Source organism: Sycon ciliatum, chromosome 3 (genome assembly GCF_964019385.1).
Source record: "Sycon ciliatum chromosome 3, ocSycCili1.1, whole genome shotgun sequence".
Classification (NCBI taxonomy): domain Eukaryota; kingdom Metazoa; phylum Porifera; class Calcarea; order Leucosolenida; family Sycettidae; genus Sycon; species Sycon ciliatum.
In genome coordinates, this window is record NC_088645.1 from 21,433,658 (window position 1) to 21,446,264 (window position 12,607).

General features: G+C 46.6%; 2 protein-coding genes across 2 annotated transcripts in view; one reads left to right on the plus strand and one right to left on the minus strand.

Annotated features, from left to right (window-relative positions):
• LOC135811716 (hemicentin-1-like) overlaps positions 1-4,628 on the minus strand; it is a 22,237-nt gene extending 17,609 nt beyond the window's left edge. The window contains exon 1 of the mRNA XM_065324954.1: positions 4,316-4,628. The gene's annotated coding sequence lies outside the window, so the exon portion shown is untranslated. The remainder of the gene's footprint in view (positions 1-4,315) is intronic.
• Positions 4,629-5,732: 1,104 nt separating this feature from the next.
• Positions 5,733-11,866, plus strand: LOC135811717 (uncharacterized). Its single transcript, XM_065324955.1, has 5 exons — positions 5,733-6,078; positions 7,853-7,974; positions 8,374-8,548; positions 9,075-9,210; positions 9,673-11,866. The coding sequence occupies exons 1-5, from the start codon at positions 5,994-5,996 to the stop codon at positions 10,802-10,804; spliced, it is 1,650 nt and encodes a 549-aa protein (XP_065181027.1). The 5' UTR covers positions 5,733-5,993; the 3' UTR covers positions 10,805-11,866.
• Positions 11,867-12,607: the final 741 nt, after the last annotated feature.

Here is a 12,607-nt window from a genome sequence, read left to right on the forward strand (position 1 = left end):
CTCGTCCGTAGATCTACACTGTGAACATCGCCATGAACGCATAAGTGATCATGAAGTGAACATCTGCATGATCTACGGCCGTGGAGACTTCGGACGCACACGCACGGGGTTGACGTCTACGGAGCGGCGCGCGCCCGAATGAACGCACCACCTCGAAAAGAAGACCTCCGGTCCGGATCAGACCAGGAGGTGGAGTGTGCATGTAGACTGTACTGGTAGTGGTACACACTGCCATCACTGGTGCAAGTAAGTGGCCGGCAGACTTTACGTCATCAGTGCATATGTACAAATCAATGACCATGATGACGATGACAATAGATGTACAGCCATGATGCAGAAAGCGAAGTAAGACAAGTCAATTTTGTTCATCATGTATACACTGAATCTACACAATCATGTACATTGTACATGATTGTGTAGATTGTAGCAACAACCCTTCTTATGTATCTAATATTGACTGAGTACGAGGTCAATATAGGAAATAAAAGCCGAGTAAAAGACCGAGGCGAAGCCGAGGTCTTTTACGAGGTTTTTATTTCCTATACTGACCAAGTACGAAGTCAATATTAGATTTATCACGACAAACAGTCCGTATTTCAAATTCCAAAACGATAACCTCGTGAATCCCGGTTTTATGATTGCACAACCGTTGCACCACCACCTACTCATGCAGTGACAATGCTGCACTAGGCACCGTTCAACTGCGCGACCCCTAAGCAGTCAAATATCAGCAGTCAATATAGCCCTAAGGAGTGAAATATGCAGGAATATTTGACTGCTTAGGTATGGCAAAAATCTATGTGAGTCAATACTAAGGGAGTGATAAAATATCATTATTCAAGACTTGACTGACTTACTTGAATTACTTAGTAATAGTTTTCAAAAGTAACACGTCATGTTGTTAGTTCTGAGCCAGTTGCTTGAGATCTCGATGTTGCTGATAGAACCCACTGGCCAGATGACTAACAGATCCTGAAAGGACCATCGTGTGCTCTGTTGAAACGTTTCACGAAAGGGGCTTGGTAATACTGGGTCCACGTTCCAGCCTTGCGACATGAAGGCAGAGCTACTAGTTTAGCAGATCCTTGAAATCACAGTTGTGGTGGGCCGCACAGACGAGCAGTGCACATCATTCTTATGAACTTTTAAAAAAAACGTGCACCTTTAGAATTCGGCATATACATGATTGTACATAACGGTCATGTTGGATTATGGCCCCTGGTTGCAGCTCTTGAGCCCGGCAGTACACGTACATACATGTATTTCAGAGAGGTCAGGGTGCAGGAAGGGTGACAATACCAGCATAAGTAAAATTAATGATCATGTCCTGATGGAGGGTATTTCCGTACATGGCCAAAAACGGTAACGTAACTAGACTGGATTGAGAGGGGTTTTCGGGAACAGTATCCCACAACCAGCTGCTTGCTTGGTATGTCTGGAGATTGAAGTGTTCCTACACGCCGACGTTTACGGGCTGTGTTCCAGTAAAAAAATAGCTCTACACGATCTGCGATCCCTGGATGGTGGCATCAGCACCGTCCGGGAAGGACCCCATACTCCTCCGGTGATGGCATTCATGTTCACACTGCTCCTGTCGCTGTCAGTTGTCACATGCAGTGTACAAATCATGTACAATACACTACTATTATTATAACCTATAAAATAACTACTTCGTTTTATAAAATACTGGTTCAAAAATAAGCCTTGTTATAGTTCACGCATATTGTTAGATTGACAGGATGAAACAAGGTGGAGGACACTGTGTTCAGAAACAGTGACCTAAACCTTCCGCAGTAAGGTCACTGTTTCCGAACACAGTGTCCTCCACCTTGTTTCATGCTGTCAATCTAACAATACGCTACTAGTACTAGAAGTTAAAAACAGAGGACCATAAGTATTGCTATTTTGGCACGCGATCTCGCCATGAACAAAGGCACTGAGTGGCATGTGCACTTGACGGTGTGTGTGGACTTTTGAAGTGGCTCTTCAAGCGGAACATCGCGTATACGAGCTGAGCGCACCGAGAGCCGAGCGCGATCATGGTGATGATGTGGTCTGATTCATTCCCCTGAAATACCACATAGATTGTAGCTGGAGTTGAGCCGGTGGAGGTACACTATTATTTTTTTAAACAGGTGACATTGGTAGCATGTACAATGTACCATGATTCCATGTTTCCTCTCCACAGGAAAACTGAGCTTCTAACCCAGCGACTTTAGGACACTGTGGTGATTTACTGTACTTGACATGTGGCACAAGGGCAGAACAACAGAGACCAAAAATCAAATCTTTCTCGTAACTCGGAGTTTCGTGTTCATACACACTCATCAGACGGACATGTGACATGTACATTTTAGTCATGTAGACGCTGCGTGACTCATCTTCCAAACTGTCGCCTAGCCTCCCCTTTCCTGTTGATAGAAGATCTGCCTATCGTTGAACCACTCTGAAGCCAGTCTGTGAGCTTCAAACGACATGTAGGTGACTATGTACAACTACAAGTACAGTAAAACCTGGTTTGAGCGACCACCCCACGGTGCACGCAAAAGCCAGGTGATCTTCTTGCAGCCTCCTGCTTTACAAAATTGACATCCGATTAGCTATCGCTGAATGCCAGCCTCGGCATATCTACTGGCACGATCAGGACTGAAGCAGTTCTTGCCCACCCATCGTACGCTTTGTATAACTGGAAACGGATCTTTGGTTCTCCTGTACAAATAAGGATGGACGGGATTACAAGGAACATATGCGCCATGTCGTGTCAAGTACTGATTAAGGCGGAAAGGAGATGAGAGTGGTGTTGTCAGACTCGCCAAAGTGTATCCACCTGAGGAGATGCATCGGACAATACCAATAATCAGCAACTCTCTGAGCGCTCGAGCATCGACGCTGCAAGAACGCAGGGAGTTTCAACATCACCGGCCTCTTCATGTTGCACCAGCTCGTTACCCCTGTACAGCTGTACCGCAGATAGCGGCATCTTAGCTCTGTGGTGTCCTGAAAGTAAGATATCTACAGGAGGTACCGGTGTTTCCAAGTAGGCGCATTGGATCCGTAGCCAAGCCGCGGGTCGCGAGACTTTTAAAAATTGCCTTTGCAAGTCGATCAGAGTGCACGTGAGCAGAAAACAATGGACCGATGTTTTTTAAAAAGAGCTATTACAATCATGTACATGTACATGTACATGTACATGTACATGTATAGCAGAGGCAAGTGGATAATGATCAATAGCGCAGATGGTCACGAAATAGAATGAGCATGCTCGGAATAGAGTCCTCAACAGTCAATGAGCGCGGATACGGGAATCAATGAAATCACCTCAGATCACTCTGAATGGCCGTCGAAAAACAGAAAGTTGGCACACTATTTGGACAGCAACTGTCTTGGGTTGGCCTTTGTGGTAGCTCGTATAGATTCTTGGGAAGTCTAAAGTAGCTTCTTGGCACGCCATTGGTCACTTCTGGTAGCACAGGGCCTGGGGAAATGAACGTTTAAATTCAAATCAAAAACAGGGAAAGATGAGTCCGACCCCCATTAAAACATGTACATGTTAACTCTGGAGTTAACATGTACATGTATGTAGAAGTCTGCTGTTTTCTGATGATCACTCATTGGCATGAAACTCCGCCATAGCCACAGCATGTGCCACGTTCCATTACATGTATGTCCCCAGTCTGAGTACTGTACATGTAGTAGAATTCAACGCTAGCTTCCTGACTGCCTCAGTTTCTTGGGGCGCGAACGAGGTTTGTAGAGTCTGCCCCGATCGGAAGCTAGGGATCACGAGCACGAGTCACAACAGTCACATTCGCCACAACTCTTGAAAGACCGACTGCCCCTTTTTTCGCTTTCATTTCAACTGTAACACCGTGATAATATCACCGTGTTACAAATGTAGTGAATAGCCACTGAAGGTAGGAAATTGGAACCCTGGTAGTCCCCTCCCCCGCCCTCCCCCCGCGCATTGTTATGGTGTAGTTGTTGTTGTTGTTTTCCAAAGCGCAGCTGCTGCGAATGCCGAACTGGATGTTCATTGTGTGATACTCCTGCTGGGCACTGTGCCCGTGAACAGGTACTAGTAGACATTATGACAACTTTAAAAACAAACTCAGCCATTCTGCAATCGTGCAGGTAGCAAGTACACGTACACGTACACGTACACGTACACGTACAAGTACAAGTACACGTACAAGTACACGTACACGTACATGCACTTCCAGTTATAACATGACAATGACATACAAGGTGATCTTCCGGTAAATGACTTTTGTGTTTATATTATGACTCTGAAACTACTTCAAATAGAAATACTTACTAGAAATGCCGCTGCCAGAGGTGTATTTCTGCAATCCCTGACTGGATGGCCGCTGTCGTCTCGTTTCTGAATTCGTTCCTCGAATTCGCTCGCTCCACATGTGCCTGACAGGTCATTGATACTCCTGAATATCAAGGAAGTTAGCAGGTATGCTATTCAACGTTGTCACGTTCCCCCGTGCCGTGCATTCTACCTATGATAATTCTACACACCGGTAACAATTATAATCCCATGTTACTCTGGTCTGGACATACAGACAGACTGGACCAAGGCCACGCGTTCTAACTACCGGAGGTTTCCATCATATAGTCATTATTGTAGAGTGAATAAGAAAGAAACTTGACACAACCTACAGACAACAGTGCACGGGTCCAGTGAATGCGTGACACAAAACTGGCGGAAATCTGCATACAACGTCATGTACAGGTGTATTATCGTGACCGGATGGATGTACAATGTATGCAACTAACGTTATACCAACACACTTCACCGATCGGTAGTCTGCCATGAATGGTTACGCCATTTAAAACGTTTCGGACATCGGTGCTTAAGAGAACCGTGTCAAGATGCACAGCATGGAAAAATGTATCCTGTGCCACTGCTGGTGGGGGGGGGGGGGAGAGTCCGCTCCAGTACACTGTAGTCAGAGTAGAGACTTGCCGCACGATCGCCCGTGGACGCTGTATGATTGCAAGGTTGTCAGATCGTGAGAGGCACTAACGACGTGAATAGAACTGATAACGCCAGTCCAAGAGGGAGACGTCGTATCTGCACTACTCGCTCAGCACTAGGCAGTACATCGCGTTCTCCACATCCGGGACGATCTGGCACCTCAGCGCCACCCCTTTCCCGATCCCCGGAATCTTGCCAAACTTGGTGCTGTCACGGGTCAGACAGTCGATCGCAAATGCGACACTGTCACGACCACCTTGGGAACGTGGCCCGCGGTCACAGTCACACAGTGACATGTAGATGATGCATAATTATATCCCCATGTAAGATACATAGGACAGTGCTGCTCAATGAAATCCGATCGCGCGGGTCCAGATTGCGCCCCGCACCAATTCACCATCCACGTGTTCGGAGGTCTAGAGCTGCACACATCGCGCTTGGTGTGGCATTCTCACTCGCTTGATCGGATTTCATAAAGCACTGTAGATTCAGACCAACACCCTGTGTTATACGTGTAGGAATGCACGCTTGCCTAACGGAACCTGGAGGTTGGCTTCTGGTTAAAGTGATACACAAGGGGGTAGCATGTTTGTATCGCAGCCTCGTAAAACATAATTGACAGTTCTGGGTCGAATATCCACACATATTAGAGTGCTGCGCAAGGCACTAAAGGTTACAGGTGATCTCGTTGGAATCCTGTGAACTCTGACCAACGTCAGCATTTCGCCAGTCTCGTGCATTTCGACAGAAGTCACTAGGACCTCTTCAGTCACACCAATGCCCTTTCAGAGACAGCCTCGCGCGCTGGAAAACCTTTCTCTCCCCTACAGCTAGCTGTGTTGCCTTCTCACCTGCCTCGACTGAGGCTTTTACATCACTTCTCAGACATCCCCGGAGGATGTACGCAGTGTGCTGACAGTGCTCAACACCGCGGAGGCAGAGTTCACTTCTTAGATATCAACAGACTTGTAGATATTCAGGCATTGGCTCCATTCAGATTGAAATTATGGCCGAAGTGTGTAGTCTGAGATTGTGGAAAGGAGTTGCGATGGCCATGTTGGCATTACATCTGTCCAGTATCACCGGTGAAGGTAAGCAATGTGTTGCCAATTGTCCAGAATCCCTTCATATGCAGTTTGATGCTGTCCGAATGGTGCTGGCCCAGCGTGTGAAACAGTTACTTACCTTAACTTTACCACAAAACATCCCTGTCTCCTGTATGCATGCATTCGAATTGAAAACAATTAGGTTTAGTTAACCGTTCTACATGTAGACGTACCAGCAAAAGGAGAAAAAAAGCTGCATGTGCGACCTGCTCAAATGCCTCTTAGATGTGATGCAGCGTTAACATTATAATGTTAACGCTGCGTTAACATTAAAATGTTAACGCTGCATCACACCTACCGTGATCATACTACATTGTCCTTGGCTTCTCTTGTTCTCACCTTAACCGTTTGAGGCACGTGTGTACTAGCTGTGGTGTTAGCGTGAGCAGTGCAATATTGGGTAGGTAGTATTGGTGTTACACGTGCAATGTGTAGTGCAATGTTGTCAAAGAATGTACAGTATAGGACCATAACACAACAGAATGAGAACAAATTGGACTTACTGGCACTCGGCATAAGTTATCACAGGTTCGCGCATCATGCACGATATTTTCCTCACCCATTGTCGATAAACTCGTTACTAAATTACAGCTTTCAAACAATAAGTGTTGCACTGTTAAAAAGAACACGCAAATCATCCTCAACAGTCATAACACAGAATATCTCTGCAAACCTGTATTTAGTTTCACTGATTGCCTCAATTTGAGGATGGACCATTCCAGACTGCTTGGTGAACGTAGACAGAATGTTTACTTCACAGAGACCATACAGTACTATCTACTAGCTTTGACACTGTAGGCTAAGCAACAATGTGAAAACAGCTAATTTGGAGCGTTCAAATTCTTAGAAACCCAACCACCCCCTGTCAAACTACTATTTCAGCTCAACGGTCTTGGGCATTTCTCTAGCACAATCACGGAACGCGGCCGGCGGAGCCATGCGTTGTGAAGCTGATACTAGTAGTACAAGTACATGTTTTTTTTTTCTTCAGACTTTTCCCGTTTGTCTCTTTCCCTCAAACTAGTGAAGATGTTATGACTTGGGGCTCCCCGCGTGCTAGAGTGTACGTGAAGTGTGTGGGTACAGTGAGGGCTGCGTCCCACCCGCCTGTGTGGATTCACAGGAAGTGTGAGTTACGAAGTCTGAAGAAAATGTTGAACAGTCTCTGCTGGGAGGACGACTACACCATAGCTCAGTGGTTAGAGCATCGCTAGCTACAAGCGAGGGTCCCTGGTTCGAGTCCTGGTGGTGACGGTCAATTTTTTCTTCAGACTTTTCCCGTTTGTCTCTTTCCCTCAAACTAGTGAACATGTTTGGATAGGAATCATTTCGGTGCTGGATTTGCCTTTCATCATCAGTTGCATTATAATCACCATGGATTCAGTTGAGTTTCCGACTTTTTGGTGTGGTCGAGGGCATACATATTGTGGGCTTGCCTCACCAGCACAGGCTTGCTTTGCAGCCCTTACTCTCCCTGTTGTTTTGTTATTGTATACTCTGTTGTCTTCTCCCCTTCTGACGAGTAGGTTGTGTACGTAGTAAAAAAAAACTTTAAAAAACATAGAATGCGACCGTGTACATGTACGTTCCTTTTTTTAAACATTCAAGATGAGGCTACATAACTCTTTAATATCAACTTACACACTACCTTGCACTCTTATCACCTTACGTTATTTCTATATTTCTATTAAATGGCCATTCAGTGTCCATCGTCTGATCTAAGTATTCGTCTTTACGCTTGCTCTTCCATGCTCTGAAGGTCTCACGGCCGCTGGATCCAACCCCTACCTCAGCTGTGTTGACTTGGCGGCGCACCCCGGGCAGACCGTGGTCCTGGTCTGTCCGACTGGCGATCGTTTTCAAGTCTTTCCGTCGCAACGGGTGAGTGGCGAATTCTTCGAAAGAAAATGGCTTTTTCCCGTTTTCCCCCTTTCAACTCCCTCAACTGACGACTGCATGGAAGTACTGTAGACTAATGAAAAAGCAATGTACTACATGTAGTAGCAGACTCAGGTCAGGTGGACGCCACATGTTAGAGAGGTTAAGATGCACGTTATTTCTGACTTGACGCAGCTCGCCTTATTTGGCTCGCGCGTTGGAAAACAACGCGAGTGACCTGCAGCTTACGTCGAAATTTGGAGTCTTACGCCAAATTTGACGTGAAATTGCGCGTCACGCCGGAAAAAACGTGCATCTTTTTAAACCTCTCTCGTAGCTATCTGAACGACAGCGTTTCCGATGTTTCCAATTCGAGTGACTATCCTCCTCTGCTCGGTACAGGCGTTAGCGGCCAAGGCAAAAGTCAGAGTTAGGTCGGCGATCGACAAGCGGAGTTTTCTGTATCGCATCGACCAGTTCAGCGTACAATCAGAAGGCATGTACTACTGCGGCGTGCAGTCGAGCGAAGAAGGTGGTGGCATCGGTGTCATTGCTGTCTTCAATCTCACCTTATCTGGTGAGTACTGTTTCACAACACAATCATACGTTTATCCATACCCTGCTAGGTCTCAGTCAGAACAAACAGGTATTTACCCCTGAAATCAGTAAGGTCTTACCAACCCAATCCCTCCAAGCCTATCCCATCTTATCCGCTACTCTTACTGTGCCTTGAAACATATACATGTCCTAGCGCAAAAAAATAGAGGAACCACAATGTACATTCATAGCATTATACATGTAGTTGCACGCCAAACCAGGATCATCATGGACGTATGTATGCTGTCAATAGTGTTCTCCTCAGCCCAACGAAGAAACGTTTCTAGGATGAACCCAAAGATCAGCTCCATGAACATTATTATACATGTACATGATAAGGTGATCAATTTTCATGCACTGTGTCTTGAACGCCCCACAGTTTGATTGCTATCATCGCTGAGAGGTTCGCTTCTTCCTACTTCGAAGTATGTACCAACCTACTCAGTACGAGTACTGGACACTTGTCTGACCAATGACTGCCATTCTTTGCCGTTGCCTTCCTCTAGAAACGCCTGTACTCCAGGAAGGCAGCACCACTCCCTCTCAGTACCAGCCGTACGTTCAAATCGGACTTGGCTTGCTGAGCTGTGCACTACTCTGTGTTGTGATCCGCCTCATCCACCTCCATAGAATGATCACCAGGTACGTACTAATTGGAACTCGGATGGTCGGTGTTGTGCCAACTTGAGTGAACTTGTTGCACTATCTGACTGTGTAATGCGGCCAGGGCACATTCTACCACAGCATAGGCGATGTGCAAGCACCATCATACCCACCCAGTAATTGGCTTACTCAGATGTTTTCATAAAAAACATCATTGATACTTCGAGGCACATACAATGTACTAGACTGTCTAGAATAATAATCATTATAGGTCTGCATGGAAGTTTTTTAAGATGGCGTCTACACACAACCAGGAGCCCAGTGTTAGCGTTGCGCTACGTACTAGTAGGAACGATGTTGTTGAATACAGCATCGCCCTTGTAGTATAATTGCAGATATTATGCCGGCTCCTCCAAATCTACAAGACTTTTGGATTGTTCTGACAGGCCGCATAATGTTTGTTTGTTTGCTTGTTTGTTTGTTTGTTTTCCTCCCTTGAAGGCGAATGCCCAAGTCGCAGCGCAGTAACTTCAAGATCGACGTTCCACAACAGTATTCAGCTAGTGTTGAAGCGGCTGCAGCTACTGGAACCCGACCTGCAGATCGATCGCAGAGCGTGAGCACGATCCTCACTAATCTTCAGTGCAGTATTAGCTTGGCCGAGTCGAATCCCTGCTTCGATGTGTCATCTCCGGCCGAGTCCAGTACCAGTCGACGATCTTCCGCTGAGAGTTTGCCCATCACTTCGACTGATCCTACTAAGTATGCTTATGCCATCAGAAAAGTGCACGACGTCCTCAACTCCCAACCGTATTGCCAACCTGTGGCCGTGTGTAACTTGCCAGCCACTACCCCCGACCAGCTGCAGCCGCAGGAGCCGCAGGAGCCGTGCAGCACCGAGAATGAACCATCAGCTCAGCGCCCGGACTCCAGCAGGCTTGATCTTCAGTGCAGTGTTAGCTTGGAATCGAATCCTGGCGATGTGTCATCTCCGGCTGAGTCAAACAGCAGTCGACGATCTTCCGTTGGGAGTCTTCCCGTCAGTCCGACCGATCCCACTAAATACGCATACGCCATCAGAAAAGTGCACGACGTCCTCAACTCCCAACCATATTGCCAACCAGTAGCCGTGTGTAACTTGCCAGCCACTACACCCGATCATCAGCAGCCGCAGGACCCGCGCAACACGGAGAAGGAACCGGATGCCCAGTGCCCGGGCTCCAGTACTCTAGATGTTCAGTGCGGCATTAGCTTGGAGGTAAATCCCTGCGATGTGTCATCTCCGGCTGAGTCCAACAACACTCGACGATCTTCCGATGAGAGTCTGCCAGTCGCTTCGACCGCTCCTACCAAGTATGCATATGCCATTAGCAAAGTGCACGACGTCCTCGACTCCGAACTGTATTGCCATCCAGTAACCGTGTGTAACTTGCCAGAGACAGTGCCCGACCAGCAGCAACGACAGGAGCCGTGCAGCACGGAGAACGAACCATCAGTTCAGCGCCCACACTCCTGTAGTCCGTCTGCCGACAAGCGCAACTGTATCCGGCCGCCAGCTGTGATGCCAAAGACGCCGACAACCCACTATCAGTCCTCACCAATCTCACCGGTACACGTTGATCAGGTTCCGTAGTGCCGATCTTCTACATGATTCTGCTTCAAGCATTGGTATTGTTCAGCATCTGAGCACGCTGCGAGCGTTACAAGCACAGTGTGGTGTGTCCGCCAAGGATTGCCATACCATAGGGTACATAACACTGCCTCAATCCGGTGGCATTATATACCCGGCGTGGCCTTTACATTTTATTAAAATAGAGCTTGGTTTGGGCCTTGGCGTCCTCTTCGGCAACAATGAAGCGGATCCTGACACAGTGATAGTAGTAATTTTGTTGTTAACAGTACTCATTGGCGTTGCGGTACGCTGCGAGTACAGGGCTGAGACGAACACACGAAGCACTCTATTTTTAGCTAACGTGATGTGCAATGTGCTTTCATGGATTAGGAGTTCGGTTCTAGTACAGTACAACCTGTAACTAACGACCACCCATTGGGGCCAGAGAAAGTGGTCTGTACTCTGTAGTACCAGGCTGGTCGCTAGTCACGGTGGTCGCTAGTCACGGTGGTCGCTAGTTACAGGTTTTACTGCATACTGCTAATGTTCTAAGACTCAAGTAAGAGTGTCATTGTCAATTTGTCATGATGATGTCCTGATGATGTAGAGTTGTCAAGAGAGCACATAAGCATTGTATAGAATACTATTACTTTTTTTCTTTCTTTTTTTCTAGAGTCATGACTAAGTAACAGTTGACCTATTGCAGAGTACAATCATCACGTTCCCCTTTCGATATGATATACACGTACTTATAGGGCTTCAATTTCCCACTTGCTGGAATACCGGCGATAGTATTGAAACCAGAATATTCTCTGACATCGTGACCCAACTTCATCGATAATGCTAGTGGTGTCATGCAGTGTAGGAAGTTAGTTTATTTCAAAGGATCTTGCTTTCAATAGCTTCAAATCTAAGTTCTTACCTAATGAATGACTACTTTTGAGATCAATTATAACTACATGTACTGTCGGTACTTCGAGTACTACAGTACATTGTAGCTCAACAAATCTACAGTGCGCAAACCAAAAGCCTTCCAACTAAGTTTCATTAAATTTAAAAGCAGTTTTAAAGCACTTTCGCTTGTTATCTTATTCCAACGATGGACAGTTACTAGCACTTCATAACTCGCGCCCATGTGAACTTGTGACTGGTCATGTCACTCATGGGAGGGGCGGGGGGGGGGGGGTGGAGTGTGACTGGTCACGAGGACCATGTTTGGTCATGGGGCCTTTTGTGGACTGACACATGTACAATGTACCTGGTTACAGAATCCTACTGTACATTGAGTTCTCTTCTATTCTACAGTCAATTTTTCTTCGCCCTTTTTTCCCTTTTCAACACCCTGAACTACCGGATAAAAGTTTTAGAGCAAAAAGAGCTACGCGTATGTATCCGCTCATGTGTCGTTCAATGTCAGCACCAGGGAGTAATAGTAAAATACCTACTATTCGTTTCACTACACCCTGGTACCAAACGCTAGACTGCGCTTCAGTTGGTTACAACAAGAGTGCAATTATACCCCCTCCCCCCCCTCCCCCTCCCCTTCCTGGGGCCTACATGATGTACATGTATAATACTCTTGCAAGAGTCTTGGTTACATGTGTCCAGTAGCATCCGCACCATGCAGGGAGTAGCAAAGTACCAGTATTTTAGCACTCCCTGATGTGCACCACTTCCTGGTAGCTAGGCCCCAGCGGCAAATGCTAGCACCCAAAGTAGCATAAAAGGGCCTTTTTGTGACTCCACACGATGCTAGCATAAACAGCAGTTTTTACCGGCATCCGATACATTTTTGCCAATTTTGGCATTCTGGATGTGGAATTC